Raw genomic sequence first — 18,865 nt, forward strand, 5'->3', positions numbered from 1 at the left:
GCAAACCACTCATCAGCAGTAAGAATTAGAAAGGAAGATTGGAATTCGCAAAGAAATACAGAGATGAGCCAGAAAAGTTCTGCAACCAAGATGAACCTCTACCAAATTGATGGAAAGTCCAAAGTGTGGAGAAAGAAAGGATCTGCTCATGATCCAAGACATACAAGCTCATCTGTGAAACATGGTGGAGGTAGTGCCATGGCTTGGGCTTGCATGGCTGCTTAACGAACAGACTCACTAAGCTTTATTGATGATGTAACTCATAACGATGGTAGCAGCAAAACGAATTGAGAAGTTTACAGAAACATTCTCTCTGCCAATTTACAGAGAAATGCATCCAATCTAATTGGGAGGAACTTCACCACGCAGCAAGACAATGACCCAAAAAGCACTGCCAACTCAACAAAGGATTTCAGCGGGCGGGGGGTGTTTTAAGTTCTGTTTGAGTTCTGTTTAGCCTTTGACGTTTGTTACATTAGTGCTGAAACCCGAGAAGGATGAGGGACGCGCTGTCAGAGAGCCGTCACCTCTGTGGGAGGATCACGGTGCTGAAGAAGAGTGAGGTGATGGTGCTGGAGCAGGCTGCCGGGAAGGACGGAGGAGTCACTGCCATCCACCGGGAGGCAGAGAATCTGCTGCTGTCCGCCTGAAGGGGGGGGGGGGGGGCGTTTGCCGTCCGCCAGGGGACGGAGGCCCCGCTATGTTCCACCCGGCTGCCGTCCACCTGAAAAGGGGAGGAGCCATAGTCATCTGCCAGGAAGTCCAGTGCCATTGCCCAGCATCGTGGCGGATCGCTTCCCAGTTGGCTGGGAACCAGATGACAGCGTGTCTGGGGACCGGAGAACCAGTGTTTTTCCTTTCTCTTCCTCTTGCTCTGTCTTTCCAGCTCACCCATTCAATCTCCCCTCTTCTTCCCCTCGTCTCTCGCTCGCAGGATGCAGAAGGGCAGCAGCACTATTCCCGAAAGGGCTGGAGGGGGTATACGTCAGGCAAGAGGGCTGAATCTGACCGTGGAGGAGTGTGATGAAGAGGAGGAGGGAGGGGCCAGGCTGTGAAGCTATGAGCACCTGGCACCAAGTTGTCAAATCACTGGGAGAGAGTGATAAAGGAGCGCTGGGGAGAAAGAACGAGAGAGAGATGAACGTGAGTTTTACATTCTGTGTCCTGTTAATTATTAAACTTTACGTTTATGTTCAGCCGGTTCCCGCCTCCTCCTTACCCGTGTTTGAAGTTTGTTATGGAGCTATTTTGAGCTTGTCCAGAGAGGATGTAATGTTACAAAGCTCTTTGTGTGTGTGCTCTGTAATCCCACTTAATGACAGAGGAGCGTATGTCTATACCTGATGGTATGTAAGACTTACAGTCGCCCCACAGTCACAACCAGTCTACCAAGGATAAAGGACTTACTGAACGCTGAAAACATGTGGCACAGTGCTCATGTTTATGAGCGTGGCCAGTGAGCTACACATCTGTCCTCCTGATCCAGTGACATAATGCATATGTCTAGCGCCTGCTTCAAGTGTAACAGTGTACACATGTAGTCACGTTTATAAGTTAACCAGAAGAAAATGGCAGGAAACAAAATTGAGAAATCATATACTATTTTGGCAGCCAGTAGTTCCCTCCAGAAGTTAATGACATAAATCATATTCTTTATGGATTTACTGACTATATCTCAAAAGAAATGACAGATTACTTATACTACTCCTGAGATAGCAGTGATCCTGACCATTTCTGCTCTCCAGACCTGCCAGATCCATCCTGATGCTGTACTTCTGACTTCTCACCTGAAAACCACGGGCTGCTTGGTGAGGATGGCCCCATATGGACAACTTAAAGATCAGTGAGCTTACTATGGCTTGCTCATTAGGGATAAAGTCATACATTTAAAATTCTATATACTGAATTTATATATTTCTGTAAAGCTGCTTTGGGACAAGGTCCATTAGATTAGAGGGCTTTATTGTTGTTGTAACTGAAATCATATTCTCCAAGGCCTTCATTACAAAAAGTGACAACAGTGAACGCACCCGACAACAGGTAGTGCAAAATTAGAAAAAATTGGAAATGCACAATGGACAATAAAGTGCAAGACAATAATTAGATGCTGTGCAGGAACCTGTAATGTGAGTACAATACAATTATGCAAGACAAAATATTAAATACTTACTATTAATAATACTAGTACTATCAATATTAGTTGTAGTATTATTAGATCTAACTAAATTTAAATTTTAAAGAAAATATGGTGAGTCTGGCATTATTAATCAAATAGTATACAATCAACAAAACAGTAAGCTAATATTTACCAACAACAACAAAAAAAGGATACTTACGTTATTTGAAAATGGAAAACACCCAATCTGGCAACGCTGATGAGCCACTCCTGATTGGTTAAATTTAGACCACAGCAACCTACTGAAAAATCAACAGAATTTAGCTAGAGAAAAGTCAGGACTCTCAAACTGGTGTTTAGTTTTCTGACAGTAAGAACATTGTGTGTAGCAAATTAGAAACAGACAAGACTTAAGATCATCGTACATACATACAGTTTAGCAACAACTGATCTGCGTTAATGCAGCACATATTTTCATTTAGTTTTAAACAATGTGAGTTAATTATCAGTTACTTGAATAGTATTGCTCAGAAGGTGTTAATTTAAATATATTTAATTCAATTTAAATCATTTTCTTGAACAGCTCTTTAAAAAGCAAAAAAAAAAAAAAAGCGTATAATAAATAACTGATATCTTGATGTTTTTTTTTTGCAAGGAGACATTTATTTAATGCTTAGGGAAGGAGTCTCCAGTGTCAGTGCTTTGTAACAATGACTATGTTTACATGGACAGCAGTAATCTAATTATTGACCTTACTCTGAGTAAGATAATATTGTGATTAAGGTGTTTACATGAGTCGCTTTTAGAATATTCCTTTCACGTTCCTGTTTTACGTGTTATAGAACATAGAGCAATTAACAGCACACGGCATTACGTCACCGCGTCACGCCGTCCGACGTTCCCACCAGAATTTCACGTATCGACATACAGTTCGTCTTCGTTATGGGACCGTATACAGTTTTCGGTGTCTTTATTTTAAATTTCTACGAACCCTTCAAGTGCAGTTCATTATTTGTTGTGCTGTACGTGCAAATAGACGACTGCTTGAAGCCGTGGGCTGCGTCCCAAACCGCGTACTTACCGTCTATATAGTATGTAAGTACACAGTTTCGGACGCAGCCATGCTCTCTTGTTTGCCGTATAACGGTTGAGCACTTCCGTGTGTGATCGTGTCCTGTCGCAAAATGCGGTGAAAACTCTCACACGACATTAACAGTGTGATTAAGGTGTGTACATGTCTGTAACGCATGTTGATAATGCGACTCAAACAGGAATACTCCACACGTCTTAATTCCATTAGTGTTTACTTCGAGTATGACTTTAGTCGGATTAAGGTAATAAAAAATTGCTGTTTACATGGTAGTTTCTTAATCAGAGTATCGTCTTAATCAGGTTAATATTGGATTATTGTTGTCCATGTAAACGCACTGACTGAGAAAGTTTTCAGGACAGACAAGTTCAGTGTTTCTCCTTAACATGACACGCTGCATTCCTTTGACTTGACTTATTAAAAAAAAGAGGCTAGAGCTACTGTAATGTAAGCGATAACAGGAACGAACTTGTCTCATGGATGTTCCACAACATTAAATGTAACTATAGATTATAAATTGGAATAACTGACAAATTGCTGTGGTGTAAGATGAAAAGTTCAGGCTGTAACAGTAGCTCAGCTACACGTCAGGCCGTATCACATCACCCCATTGTTGATGAACATTATGGCCGGTCTTGTTTCATTCCTTACATAGTCGACTTGTCAAGTAAATATGAAGCTCTTTATGAGCTGAAGTTGGTTTAAAAGGTGAAATGTTCTTCAGTGCTGTCATGAGATTGATCAGATTGATCAGACTTTAGTCAATAACATGACAAGCCCCAAACCTTTTTCTTCAGGAACTGAGCAGGAGAACTAAACCACAGATTTACATTTACAGTTTGAACTCAATCATGGCTTGAACATGCTATGGAACCAAAAAAAAATAAATAGTCAAAAGTATCAAAAGGATTCTTCTTATAAACAGGAAGTGTGTTTAAATAATACAGATCTTAATTTTCCTATAGTCTAACAAATTTAGTACTCTTAACTGAATATGAGAAATGTCAGCATATTGATATCGGACTGCATGGTTACCAAACGAATTTAAATTTCACATTTCTGCTTCAAAAATGCAACGATGGAATGGTTTGTAAACACATGAGCAGTGATACTGTCCAAGTCATATGCCAAGGGTGTGCGACTCAAACTCATTTATGCCATAAAGTAGGTTAAAAATTAAATTTTGGTTTATGATTGAGTCTTACTACAGTTTTCTGCAATGTTCCATGTCTGGGAATGACAGGACCATGCATTTATAATACAAATATAAAATAATGATGCTATATTTCACTAATATAGACCATGACTTTCATTGATGTGCTATAGGGCTATACAGTGTAGTGACTGTGCAACCGTGACTGTGCAGTGAACGCTGAGAACGTTGGGCTGGAGCTCGCTGTGGCTTGTGCTTCTGTGTTGGAGTCACCGAGAGAAGGAAGTAGAGATGTGCATTGGGACTGGGTTCCTGTGGGACCCAATGGAAAAAGCCACAGGAGCAGGAAGAAGATATAAGAGAGGTCGTGTTACACATCACAAAGTCATCGTGATATGTACCTTTGTTTATATTCTGCCTGGAAAACAAAAAGAACCCCCTGAAGACTCGGCCGACCTGCAGTTCTTTCCATGTGCGTCTGGATGTGCGTAACATCCGCATACGAAACATTTTTTGCCAATGTTTACATTTGAACTGCGGGGGGGAAAAAAAAACATTTGGCCAATGTAGACGTACCTTGTCGTCATAATCATTCACGACCAAATACTTTAATCCACCATTTCTGATTTTTTTTTTTGTTTTATTATTGTTGTCATCATCACTGTAAACTATGTCATTGTTGGTGTTATTATGGGTTGGACGTGTGACGGAAAACGAGATACCACTTGGGTAAGGGAATGTTATGAAGGCACTGGAGATGTTATAAGAGTAGGACGCTTTTGGAAGTCACTTTGGTTAAGTTTATTCCCAAAGAATAAGTGTAAACTAACACTGCGATTTCATTTGAGCCCTGAAGAGGTGCAGAAGGAATGTTTACGTAAATTCCCCCACGTCTTAAAGCCTTTACCAGCTTTCACAGTCTCATTCTCTTCAGTCATTCCTGCCTGTGTGATTTATGACCACAGGTGCAAAAGAAATACCTAACTTGTTATGAACATGAGCACCAGCTTATCTCGGAGTGCACAGTGAAGAGCAGATAGCGAGTGAGCCAAGCTGAACATGACCTTGGTGCGCCATCAAGTGAAGAACGACAAATAAGAGACAGAGTTGTAACATTAAAAGGCTAACATGAGAGTGGATTTTCTGTGAAGCTTTGAATAAAACCTGGATTTATCAGTGGAGACCTATTCGTGTCTCATTCCTGTATTTAAAGCTGGAGGGGAAAAATACGTAAAATCCGTCAACCTGGCCTGGGTTCAACAGATTCTACATGCTTCTTCAGTGGATATAAAAAGTCTACACACCCCTGATAAAATGGCAGGTTTTTGTGATGTAAAAAAAAATTAAACCCAGATAAATCATGTCAGAACCTTTTTCCCCACCCTGAATGTGAAATTACAACATATTACAATCAAACATTTTAGGGAAAAATAAAAATGTTACAATAACCTGGCTGCACACGTGTGCACAGCGTCGTCAGTTAATTTATTCTGATTAGCGCCAAATAAAGACCAACTGAGACTGTAGGATTTTTTTTTTTTTTTTTTTTAAACACCATCTTGGTTTCATCCGAATGCTGAAGCCATGGTCCGCAAAGAGTTTACAAACATGTACGGTATCTCACTTGTTGAAAGGTATTGATCAGAAGAGGGGTACAAATAATTCAATTCCAAAACTTTAGATGTACCATGGAACACCGTGAAGGCCATCAACAGCAAACAGAGAAAATGGAGCACCACAGTGACATCGCCAAGAACAGGACGTCCCTCCAACATCGATGAAAGGACAAGACAAAATCTTACCAGGGAGACTATCAGGAGACCTACAGCAACATTAAAGGAGCTGCAGGAATATCTGACAAGTACTGATTACTCACTGCATGTGACAGCAATCTCTCGTGTTCTTCACATATCTGGGCTATGGGGTAGGGTGACTAGGCGGAAGCCCTTTCTCACAAAAAACATCCAAGCCCAACTAAATCACCCTAAACCATGTGGTCTGATGAGACCAATTCCAAAAGTACAATAATTACAAAATTTAAAAAAAAAAAGAGGTATGTTTGACTCTTACCCAAAAAGACAGAGTGGTATAATAAAATCAAAAGGTGATTCAACAAAGTATTAATTTGGGGGTGTGCACACTTATGCAACTAGGTTATTGTAAGTTTTCCATTTTCCCCCTAAAACGTTTGATTGTATTTCCACTTAATTTTTATACATTGTAATTTCACATTGAGGGTGGAAACATTTATCTTGGATTCCTTTTTTTTTTTTTTTTTTTTTTTTAAACATCACAAAAACCTGTCATTTTACAGGGGTGTGTAGACTTTATGCCAATGGCACATACACGCTTTGACATAATTCCAAGAAGTCCCTCGTTGTCAGAATTCATCTACAGCACACTCATTCACACACATTCTCCTTTTTATCAATTTTATTAAGATTTATTAACAAAAAAAGAAGTAGTTTTTAGAAAGTGCAAAAGTATGAAGTAGAAAACAGCAGCGCAGATGAACTGAACTGAACATACAAAAATATTGCTATTATGAAAATTTTCATTCAAGAGGAAGAAAAAAAAAAAAATGGAAGAACAAAGACACAAGAGAGGATCCTCTGGAGAAAAGGTCCAGTATAAAATAGTGTAAAACTGCTTAGGATAACCACACAGGCCATCACAACACACAAAAGAGCTTACTATGAACTGAACATTCAGCTTAAACCATCTGCACTCGCTTAACTCACAGTGCTTTCCAATCTATGGGTTTCTTCCCGGATTTCAGCAGCAGCTCATTGGTCTTTGAGAAATGTTTGCATCCGAGGAAGCCCCGGTGTGCAGAAAGCGGGGACGGGTGAACGGTCTGGAGGACGTGGTGTCGTTTCTGCGAAATAACGAGTAATGAAAAAGCAAGTGAGGAATAAAACACTCAGATGTGCTGTTCTAGAGAAATCATCAACAACGTTGCAGTCAGGTGGGACGCAGAGTTACCGTTTCACCCTGACGCCGATTATTTCCCTAGAACCTCATCAAGCTCCAAAACTCTGCCAGACATTTATGCAAGTTTGATCATTAGTCGTACGAGTGGCTTCTACACCTTCTCAATGAGAACTTTTAAAATCACGACAACATACCCGGTCGATCGCAGCGCCTTTCTTTTGAGCGTACGAGCCCCACAGCATGAAGACCAGGCCCTCCAGGTTAGTGCTTAGCCACTGCACCACAGCGTCTGTGAACGTCTCCCATCCTTTGTCTTTGTGCGAGTTGGCCTGGTGTGCTCGCACAGTCAACACAGCGTTCAGCAGCAGAACGCCTGCAAAGTCACGAACGGGTTCAAGTTGCTGCGGTCGTTCTGAGACACTCGCATGTAAAAATATCTTGAATATGGGCAAATTCGAACAAATATTAAAAGATTATGAAGCCTGTATACGTATGCACATACACATATGCATATACACACACAAAACAATTCTGACTATTAACTGTTTTCATGTCCTACCGAGGTGCAAGTATCATAGCAAGAAAATATACAACAAAAAAACCCTGATGATGCAAATTAATTCAAAAATGAAGAACAGTAAATAAACAATTAGATCATCTGAAAATTTCCATCTTGCATGGAAAATACACACGAATGGATTCAAATTTCAAGTTTTTGTCCCGTCTTAAACAAAATCTAGACCTTAACCTAGATTTATTTACTAAAGAAAGGTTAAAACCAGAGTAGTAACGGACTGCATCGACAAAATTCACGTCTGATGTTACTTTTTTGTTGTTGGTTTAAAAATAAATAAATAGACAGACACTTCAGCCGTTCAAATTCTAGCTAACTTGGGTAAGGCCAGCTAACCCCTATCCCCACCCCGCCACAAAAAAGGAGGGATACAATTAAATACAGTCAAACAGGAAGAGGAAGTGGTCACCTTGCTTTGCCCATCCCGTCAGATCACCATGGCCAGGATGTTGAAAGCCTTCGATGTCGGACTCCAGTTCTTTATACATGTTCACCAAGCTGCGAACAAAACGAAACATGACACGTTTTATATTAACGTGGCTGCAGAAGAGGTCATTTACGAACACTTGTCTCAGACGCTCCGGATCAGCGTTTCCGTGACCGTTTGAACGAATTCCACCATTACACGTGATTTCATATCCTACGAAAGTATCCTACGATACACGCAAGATTTTTTTTCAGTAAGATATTCATTTAATAATGGTGAAGAACAGCAAAATCACGCTCAATGAGCATACAAGTTAGAAATGTAATTGGACAGCGAGAGGAAACCTGTATGACAAAGCTTCTATGATACGATGTTATTAGTAGACCATTTTGCGTGGTCGAGGTGATTAATTCACATTTCGCTGGATGTCAGGTCTTTTTACAAAATGGAACATACTGTAGATTTGTAGCGAGATCTAGCAGCTTTGTGAAATTGGCTTAAAATCCCCAGTTCAGAAAACTAGAGTTACCTCGGAGGAGGTCTCTCGGGTCTCTGCACGCTGAAACACAAGCCGTGAGCCTGATTCGGTCCGTGATAGGGATCCTGACCAAGAACAACCACCTTCACCTACCAAAACACCAAGCAAAAAAAAAATAATAATAAAAACAAAACAAATGAGTGCGATTTTTGGTTTCGCCTCACCTTACTGCTGGGTTGCCAGTTCTCCCACACATGGATGGGCTAGACGTTGCGTGTGCATTTCACTTCAATGTAGACAAGTTATATGGAGGAATGACAATAAAACCCACTCAACACTTTTACACAGTCAGAGGCTCAAGCGCTAAAAACAGCTTCCGGACTCTCACTAGTTCCTCTTCGGCCCTGAGAGTTCCCCAACGTCTCATATTTACTGTCATCCATCACCACTGTTATCTTGTGCTGCAACTACATCACGTGATCAGCCGTATCGCTGTTTATGTGCCGTACGCTGGCTCCTATTGGTCACGGACAGTAAAGATTGTAGACAACAAACTGCATCAACAATTAATAAAAGCACCGTAATTTTATAATCAGAACAAAAGTGGTTTTCTCAGCCATGTAATACCTGGGTCCTGAGGTCAAGGCTTAAACCATTATTTTAATCATCATCATCATCATGTCCTACAAAAATTTTGCAGGTTATTTGTATAATAAAGAAAAGAAATAAAAAATGATAACCAACTACTGCAGCTTTAATGAAGACCTTTTACAAGTCATTATTTCAGGATATGCCATTTCAAGTTATTTTAACTTGATATATTATGAATTCAACTTTATTTTCTCGTTATTTTGACTAAGTACCACCCCACCTCGCCAATGACGAGGAAATGTTACTACAGTTTAGTACGCTTTTTTTTCCCTTCCCGAGTGCGCGGCATTTCGACATCTGTTTCGAAACTTGCGTAATACATCACGAGGCGAACAAAACTGAATACTGGGCCTGGTTTATCAGATTTATTCGTAAATCATTCGTATGAGCGTTATGTATAGTAACAGAGTCCTCACTCAGGTTTTCATTCAGAGAATGAATGCTCTGATGTATTCGGTCACTTCGCTCTCTGAAATGCACGTGCAGCAAGAAACCCAAGCACAGACCAAGCTTGGGACAGGCACAGAAATGGCACGGGATCGTTTATTGGCCAAAGTAGCGCTGGCTCCAAAGTGCTACGCAGCATTAAAAGAAGACTGCCGTAGCAAACAGAGGCCGACTTATAAACCAGCTTTCACCCTCCGAAAGGAAATCATACTGGGTCTCTAAATACCCGTTCCCTCCTACAGAAGAGTGCTAACTCTTCTGGGGCGGCTGTGGTTCAGGTGGTAGAGCGGGTCGTCCACTAATCGTAGGGTTGGTGGTTCGATTCCTGGCCCACGTGACTCCACATGCCGAAGTGACCTTGGGCAAGACACTGAACCCCAAGTTGCTCCCGATGGCAAGTTAGCGCCTTGCATGGCAGCTCTGCTACCATTGGTGTGTGAGTGTGTGTGTGAATGAGACACAGTGTAAAGCGCTTTGGATAAGTGTGCCATTAAAAAAAAAAAAAAAAAAAAAAACACTCTTCAAGTAAAAAAAATTCTGTATAATGCCTTTAATATGAAATGAAGGATTTAAAAAGATTGCATTTGGGTGTATAATTTAAATATCTACTCAGGAGCACGAGTAGGAATGTTTTGTCCTGCAGCAATTTACAGCATTGATGAGTTGTGTCCTACATACTGAAGTCATGAGGAGAAACTCACATCTTCAATCTGGCACATCTGTGTCCATGTGAACACCTGCTCCAGGGGCGGATACACCGTGTGCTTCTGCCTCTCGTTGTCAACAAAGTCCATCAACTGAGGGAGAGAAAAAAAATATACAAATACATGATTAAAGAATAAACTGAGCTGGAGCAAGAGAGAGAGAGAGAGAGAGAGAGAGAGAAAGAGAGAGAAAGATAATATTACTAGGATAGCCTTCTTTCATCTCAGAAATATTTCTAAGATAAGAAATATAACGTGACTACATGATGCAGAAATATTAGTTCATGCTTTCGTCACCTCTAGATTAGATTACTGTAATGCCTTACTGTCTGGATGTTCCAGTAGGAGCATAAATAAACTCCAGTTAGTCCAGAATGCAGCTGCTAGAGTCCTAACTAGAACCAGAAGATACGACCACATCACCCCGATCTTAACAACACTGCATTGGCTCCCAGTGAAATTACGCATTAATTCTAAAATACTCCTACTGACCTATAAAGCACTAAACGTTCTCACGCCACAGTATCTAAGCGACCTTTTGGTTTTCTATGATCCGCCACGCCTACTTAGATCAAAAGATGCAGGCTATCTGACGGTACCTCGAATAGTGAAGGCTACAGCAGGGGGAAGAGCTTTCTCTTATAGAGCCCCACAGTTATGGAACAGTCTTCCTATTAGTGTTCGGGACTCAGACACAGTCTCAGTGTTTAAGTCTAGGCTTAAAACGTATTTGTTTACTCAAGCCTACCCTGACTAGACTTTCTGTTACGCTAAGCACAGTCCTAATAATCTTTTCTCTCCCTCTCTCTTTCTGCCGAGCCACACACAACTTTATGGAGATACTAGAGATCCTGATCCTTTCTGCTCTCCGGACCTGCCTGATCCGTTTCGGATGTCCTGCCTCTGGATGGAGCTCTCATCTACTCCAATTCCAGATGGACACACTCACTGTGTTTGCTGGGACTACAAGAAGGCCAAACAGACTTCACATTAAACCATAATAAATTTCCTTTACACTATCCGTTGTTACTCAGATGAGGACGGGTTCCCTTTTGAGTCTGGTTCCTCTCAAGGTTTCTTCCTCTTAACATCTGAGGGAGTTTGTCCCTCACCACCGGCTCGCCCAATTGAGATAAATTCATACATTTAAAATCTGCATCCTGTGTTTATATATTTTTGTAAAGATACTTTGAGACAATGTCCATTGAAAAAAGCGCTATACAAGTAAAACTGAATTGAAAAGAGATAGAGAGAGAACCCTGATTATTACCGATGTGAAGTAGTGTTTGTTGAACTCGGCCCCCAGCGCTCTCCTCCAGCTCTCCTCGACTCCCACGGCCCCGCGGCGGGAGGAAAGTCTCTCCAGAGCCGCCGCTTTGTTCCTGGCGATCCGCTCGAGCTGCTCCGGACTCAGCAGCACATCATCCCCGGCTTTCCGCTTTTTCACCTGGGACGAGATCCTTGTGTATTTACTGCAATTCCACCATCGTTTCCATGAAACTCTGGGGCACGGCGTGTGGAGGAAACGCAGCTGAGAGTTTATAAACAGAACCGCCATCGCCGGACCGTTCAGCCTTCAGCGACATGTCACTGCGGCACCAAGTAAACACAGGAAACTTACACGCGCGCAGATGAACCGGAAGTTATAAACGACAGCTTCAACAAAAAAAACCGTTAAAAACATGACAAACTAAATAAAAAAATCTGCGAGCACAATATATTATATTATAATATAAGAATGCACGATTTGTTACAAAAAACGTTTAACATATTTTAATTTTCAAAATGACAAAAATATTTAATTAATCGCCGTACATTCGTGTGTGTAATACTTGGTTTTTTTTTTTTGTTTTTTTTTAAAGAAAAACTATTTCAGAGACGATATAAAACAATCAAATTCTAATTTAAACACTGTCAAACTTGGGAATTCATTAACGTACTTTTGTTTATTATGTAAAAATTTCGCCATTAGTATAAATAAACTCAATGTATTTAAGACCTATGTTAACATTGTTTTTGTAATACACAATGATATCCTTTAATGTAAAATAGCATTTCATCTTTACTAAACTGAACATAAATTCTGATCAATTCTGTGCAAAAACATTGGATCAGTGCTGCTTTTGTTAACGTGTGTGTGTGTGTGTGTTTACGTGTGACGTAACATCTATTTCCGGGTCAAATTTCGCGGGAAATTTTCAGCGCTTTATTTTTCCAGTAAACGAACACGTGGGAAAACACGCATTAATAAACAAGATTAAATGCTTTTAATGCCGATGTTAAATCAACACCCAGAACACATGAATGTTTTAATTCAGTAAAAAGTTACTAATTCATCTGTAACCATAACTACAGAAGTATATTTACTCACATCACACACATCCTCGCTTCTGCTCAGTTTGTCCAGCTCCCTTTTCTTGCAGGCAGGGGAGAAAAACGACTTGATGCTTTTCTGTCCGATCATTTTTTCAGGATAAATGAATCCCAAACGATGTGTAACTGTAGATCTGTGTGAGAGAGTGTTTGTGTGTCAGCAAAGGGAACTTGAAACTCGGCTTGGTTTCTCAACTCGCGCCCAAAAAAAGTGTGACAGCCAATGGGAGAGCAGCATTACAATGACGTCAACTTATACGAAATACAATTAATTAAATATTTTTTTTAATAAATAAAGAATAAACCTGAGGTACTGTCAGAGTAGAGGCAGTGGATGTGTTTCAAACAAATACTGTTTGAAAATAATTATTGAAAACAGTATATTCTTCTATATATCACAAGGTCTCAGCTATGACATACTGCAATGTGTGCTTAGTTCATCTGCTTTAATTTCTCCTCCAAAGGCATTTTGTGCACAAAAAAGGATGATAGAGTCAATAATCCATCTTGTTTGCGTTCTCAGACGTGATGAAAGATATCAGGCCAAAATGAGATCAAATCTAAGGGGTATTTCACTCTGTATAATAATCACCTGACATGCCTGTCACTGATATCAGTCTACAGTCTGGGCTAGAAAGGAATCAGCCACAGCCTTCACTTCTTCATACCATTCTGTGTATTTTTCTTACAGCACATGGTTTTGCTTTTTTTTAAAAAATATATATAAAATGTTTTTTTTGTTTTTTTTTGTAATACAGAGGGCTTAGCAAGTATACAGACATGGTAGTGGGTGTTGTGCTGGTGCAAGTGTACTGTAGTTATGAGGTATGAGGTATACGTAATAAACTGACAACTCAGTATCAGTTATATCGAAATTGTGCTTTTCTAATCACTGCATGAACAGAGATGTTGAGAGATATAAACCCTAAAGCATGGCTTCATGAAACATTCCCATCCAGACAATGTTTTGTGATCAGTTATCACTCAAATGTTTTAGACAACAAATATCACACTGTTGTGGTGTTTTAACTCATACACACACATTCACACCTGGTAGGGTTGAGTGTGTGTGTGTGTGTGTGTGTGTGTGTGTGTGTGTGTGTGCATGATGCCCTTTGATGGACTGGCATTCCTGCCAGGGTGTATTTGCAGGGCACCTAATCCTCTGTGACCATGTCCAGGATAAAGCACTTACTGAACAGGTTAGTTTAAGGTGCATTAGGTCTCTAACAGATGTTAGATGTTAATAGTTTAGTGGTTAGCATGTTTTGCCTCGCACCTCCAGGGTTAGAGAGTCGATTCCTGCCTCCGTGCTATGTGCACGGAGTTTGCATCTTCTCACTGTGCTTTGGGGGCTTCCTCCCCTAGTCCAAAGACTTGGTAGTGCTGTAGGCTGATTGATTTTTCTAAATCATCTGTGGCATATGAGTGTGTGTCCAGGGGGTCCCCTGCCTCGTGCCCTGAGTACCCTGGGATAGGCTCCAGGCTCTCCCGTGACCCTATGTAGGATAAGCCATACAGAGAATGGATGGATGGATGGATGGAGGTCTCTAACTGTTAAATGGGTGAATGATTATTTTTCCTCACTGAGCCCTCCGTCATTTCCACCAGCTCCGCCCCCAGAAGGTACATTGTTTCAACTAGATCAATATCAACTGGAGTTAGCATTAGCAAGGACTGATGATCGCACTCAAGTGCACTCAGACATTCAGCAGCTTGAAAGCTTTATAACATTACACCTCCATAAACATGCAACTTCTCCTCATAATAATTTAAGACGCATTGGGGGTGTGTGTCTATAAGATGACTGACAAGAAGCCAAGCCAAATACAAACAAACCTTCAGAACCGGAAGGCAAATTTCCAAAACTGGTGTACTTTCTTGCTATGTAATTCACTTGTTCTCAGACAATGGTTCAAACTATTATTATTTAATGATTTCTGCGTCGTTTTCCACATTATTTGTACTAGTAAGAAATGAAAAATACTGACTATTGCATTTTAAAATAATGTAAAGGAAGAAGGTAAATAAAAAGAAATGATTAGTGTTTGCAGTAGTGTGGATAGTAATAGCAGTAATAGCTGAAATGTCCAATAGATGGCGATATTCTGTGTGGCGCCTGGAATAAATAGAAAGAAGAAGAGCAGAACAGCCATACCTAGTGAAGTGGTACATATGTTTATGTTTATTATTATTATTATTATTATTAATGAAGACACCCACATTAAGAACATAAAGACTCATAGTGTTGTATGTCTGAAGACACCACAGTATTATTGTTCTCAGCATATCTTCTTTATCTCAGCAGGTGATGGTATGAGCAGACAAGAAAGCGCCTGTGTGGAAAGCAACAAGCAGATGGAAAAGCCGTGTAGAGAGGAGAGAAGTGAAGCTGTAGACGAGGAGGATGAATTCCCACATCCCATTCCATGGCAAAAGATTGAGGCGCAGGAGCTCGACTGTGACTACGGCTTGCTTTTCTCCAAAGAAGAAGCAAACAGGCTTTTCATGCAGCTAGAGGAAGAGGTGGAGTACTTTACAGGTACTGATGGCACATGGAGTTGAAAGAATAAACGACACTCGCTTTAATAGGAACACCTGCTCGTTTATGCAGTTATCCAATCAGCCAATCATGTGGCAGCAGCACAATGCATCAAATCATGCAGATACAGGTCAAGAAATTCAGGTAATGTTCACATCAAACATCAAACTGTGGGTAAAAGTGTGATCTCTGTGACTTCAACCATGGCATGGTTGTTGGTGCCAGATGGGCTGGTTTGAGTATTTCAGAAACTGCTGATCTCCTGGGGAAAAAAACATCCTGTGAGTGGAGGGTCTGCAGGCTGAAACACCTCGCTGATGAGAGAGATCAGAGGAGAGTGACTAGACTGGTCTGAGCTGATAGGAAGACTACAGTAACTTAAATAATCACTCTTTACAACCGTGTTGAGCAGAATAGCATCTCAGAACGTACAACACATCAAACCTTGACGTGGATGAACTACAACAGCAGAAGACCACATCGGGTTCCCTTCCTGTCAGGCAAGAACAGGAATCTGAGGCTATCATGGGCACAAACTCACAGAAACTAGACAGCTGAAGACTGGAAAAAGACCAGCTGATTTTTTTTTTATTTATCCTAATCTTTAAAAGGTCAGTTTGGGTGAGTCTGTATGAGTCTTGCCTGACAGGAGTGGAGCCCAATGTGGTCTTCAGCTGTTCTAGCTCATCCACCTCAAGGTTTGATGCTTTTCTGATTATATGAGTTACTATATCCTTCCTGGCATCTCGAACCAAACTGGCCATTTTCCAAGTCTTTTCCTCCAGTCTGATGTTTGATGTGAACATTAACTGAAGCTCTTGAGGTTTTTGATGCATCTTGCTGCTGCCACATGATTGGCTGATTGGATAACTGCACAAATGACCAGGTGTACAGTTGTTTCTATTAAAGTGTTTACTTTTAGGGGTGGTGTGTGTGTGCGTGTGTGTGTGTGTGTGTGTGTTTGGGGGGGTTACCTAGCTAATACCCAACCGTAAGCGTTTGTGGAGTGCGACGTGGTAAGTGAACGTCAGCCTTCTTTTGGTTAAGAACCAAAAGAGATGTGTCGGTGAGAACGCAAACGTTTTAATGAGATTGCCATATCCCGTAACGTGCAGTACTGTTTATATGCTGATCAGGTGACTGGGGATGTAAACAATTCTTTCATAAATTGAATTGTATGATTTTGATTCTGGACGCGCCGTGACGTTTAATGATGAAGCGCCACATTGGAGGGATTGTCAGTCGTGGAAACATTGAGAAGTGGCACACAATTTGGGAAAGGCATCCAAAGAATGATATCTTAAGCGGGAAAATATCTTGAATATAGGCCAATTCATGTAATACTTGTCATTATGAAGTTACAGTAAAATAACAATAATAATGTAAGTGATAACAGGATCTGATTTAGACTGCAGACATTCCGCAACATTAAACGTAACTATAAAAGGAAAAAAAGCCTGATATGGCATTCTTTTATTAATCAAAAAAATGTAATTGTTGACAAATTAGTGTGGCATAAGAGGAATAAAAGCACTTTGTGGCATGCTGTTTTTGGAAAATAATCGACTTTTGTCATTGAACAGTACACCTCAAGTGCTTTCATTTCTCAGCTATATTGAAGATTTTCATTTATCCACGTATTCATCTTCAATCCTACTAATATCTGTTCTTACAAAGTCAGGGGGACTGGATTTGTGGAACCACAAGCCCACTTTAACTTTGTACTGAGATGTTCAAGTAACGTTAGCTGTAAAAACTGTAGACATATTGTTTATCTTTTTTGTTGTTGTTGTAATGTTGAGCGTTTCTGCCCACGAAATATCGTGATATTCTCATTTTCTTTGAGATGAAGACGTGAAGGTGCAGGTGTATGGGAAGATGTACAGCGTTCCCCGGAAGCAGGCGACGTATGGAGATGAAGGACTGGTGTATTCTTTTTCTGGAGTGCATCTCGCAGCCAGAGTCTGGACCCCGACCCTCGAATATATCCGTGACGCCGTCACCAACGCCACAGGGCACACCTTCAACTTTGTCCTGATAAACAGGCGATTATTAACTGAAGACCTTCTGGTTTTGACAGATTACTGATTATTGATATGGTTTGACTGGAATTCATATTGTGTGTGCGTTTTTGTTTTAAAGACACTGATGTTCTGGCTCTCTACAGGTATAAAGACGGTCTGGATCACATCGGGGAACACAGGGACGACGAGCACGAGTTAGACCCTTCTTGTCCTATTGCTGCGGTGTCTCTTGGAGCTGCGCGTGACTTCGTGTTCAGGCATAAAGATGCTCGCAAGGAGCCAAAACAACGTCATATAGAGCCTGTGAAACTGGAACTGGCCCATGGGAGCCTTCTTCTCATGAACTCTCCCACTAACACGTATTGGTATCACAGCCTCCCAGTGCGGAAAAAGGTGAAGACCCCGCGCATCAGTCTTACCTTCCGACGCATTGTTAAGAGTCGCCAGAAAAGGAAAAAGGAGTGACTTCTCCACTAACTATGTTAGTGTGATTTGAAGAGGTCTTACTACAGTTGAGGACACAATAATAACTGAATTTACACACATGAACCAGTTCAAAAGTTTACACACACTTGATTCTTAATACTTTGTCGTTACCTGGATGATCAACGACTGTGTTTATATTTTGTGAGAGTTGTTCACGAGTCCCTTGTTTGTCCTGAGCAGTTAAACTGCGCACTGTTCTTCAGAAAAATCCTCCAGGTCCTGCACATACTTTGCTTTTCCAGCATCTTTGACCCCTTTCTAACAGCGGCTATATGTCAAGATCCATCTTTTCACACTGAGGACGACTGAGGGACTCCTACACAACTATTACAAAAGGTGCAAACATTCACTGATGCTCAAGAAGGCAGCACGATACATTAAGAGCCAGGGGGGTGTAAACTTTTGAACACGATGACCGGTGTGTTGTCTTATTGGAGACATGTAACTATCTTATTTAGCATCTGAAGGGCAGTACTAAATGAAAACAAGATCTTTAAACAAAATTATTTACACTGAACATCCTGCTCAAAAGTTTACACCCCCCAGTTCTTAATGTATCGTGTTGCCTTCTTGGGCATCAGTGAATGTTTACACCTTATGTAATAGTCGTATTCGAGTCCCTCAGTCGTCCTCAGTGCCGCTCAGTGTGTTTACTCATGTTCAGTCAAAATCTTCTTTATTCTTGTCAGGATCAGTGTGGTTTAAATGAGTGAGTTTATATACTGTTAAATGGAACAAACTTGGATCTTTTAAAAAAAAAAAAAAAAAGCACATGTGGGTACAAATAAAAACAAGAAAACTTTATGAGCGAGCTGAATTTTTTTTTAAACGGTCCTGCACACACTCTAGCCTGTGGTGCATTTATA

At 40.7% G+C, this 18,865-nt stretch overlaps 2 protein-coding genes across 6 annotated transcripts; one reads left to right on the forward strand and one right to left on the reverse strand.

The window, feature by feature from the left end:
- Positions 1–6,662: 6,662 nt before the first annotated feature.
- On the reverse strand, positions 6,663–13,123 carry unga (uracil DNA glycosylase a). 2 transcript variants are annotated; one of them, XM_053610567.1, is made up of 7 exons: positions 12,946–13,123; positions 11,845–12,021; positions 10,572–10,667; positions 8,824–8,921; positions 8,277–8,365; positions 7,488–7,666; positions 6,663–7,237 (listed from the first exon to the last, which is right to left on the reverse strand). In XM_053610567.1, the coding sequence occupies exons 1-7, from the start codon at positions 13,036–13,038 to the stop codon at positions 7,097–7,099; spliced, it is 873 nt and encodes a 290-aa protein (XP_053466542.1). In that variant the 5' UTR covers positions 13,039–13,123; the 3' UTR covers positions 6,663–7,096. The 2 variants fall into 2 exon arrangements, with proteins under 2 accessions (XP_053466542.1, XP_053466541.1); XM_053610566.1 differs by lacking the exon at positions 12,946–13,123 and having other exon boundaries at positions 11,845–12,265.
- A 1,916-nt stretch (positions 13,124–15,039) lies between these two features.
- Positions 15,040–18,853, forward strand: alkbh2 (alkB homolog 2, alpha-ketoglutarate dependent dioxygenase). 4 transcript variants are annotated; one of them, XM_053610218.1, is made up of 4 exons: positions 15,046–15,116; positions 15,256–15,489; positions 17,336–17,534; positions 17,657–18,798. In XM_053610218.1, the coding sequence occupies exons 2-4, from the start codon at positions 15,264–15,266 to the stop codon at positions 17,976–17,978; spliced, it is 747 nt and encodes a 248-aa protein (XP_053466193.1). In that variant the 5' UTR covers positions 15,046–15,116; positions 15,256–15,263; the 3' UTR covers positions 17,979–18,798. The 4 variants fall into 4 exon arrangements, with proteins under 4 accessions (XP_053466191.1, XP_053466193.1, XP_053466192.1 ...); XM_053610217.1 differs by having other exon boundaries at positions 15,047–15,116; positions 15,253–15,489; positions 17,657–18,797; XM_053610216.1 differs by having other exon boundaries at positions 15,040–15,489; positions 17,342–17,534; positions 17,657–18,853.
- Positions 18,854–18,865: the final 12 nt, after the last annotated feature.

This window comes from Ictalurus furcatus, chromosome 22 (genome assembly GCF_023375685.1).
Source record: "Ictalurus furcatus strain D&B chromosome 22, Billie_1.0, whole genome shotgun sequence".
Lineage (NCBI taxonomy): Eukaryota > Metazoa > Chordata > Actinopteri > Siluriformes > Ictaluridae > Ictalurus > Ictalurus furcatus.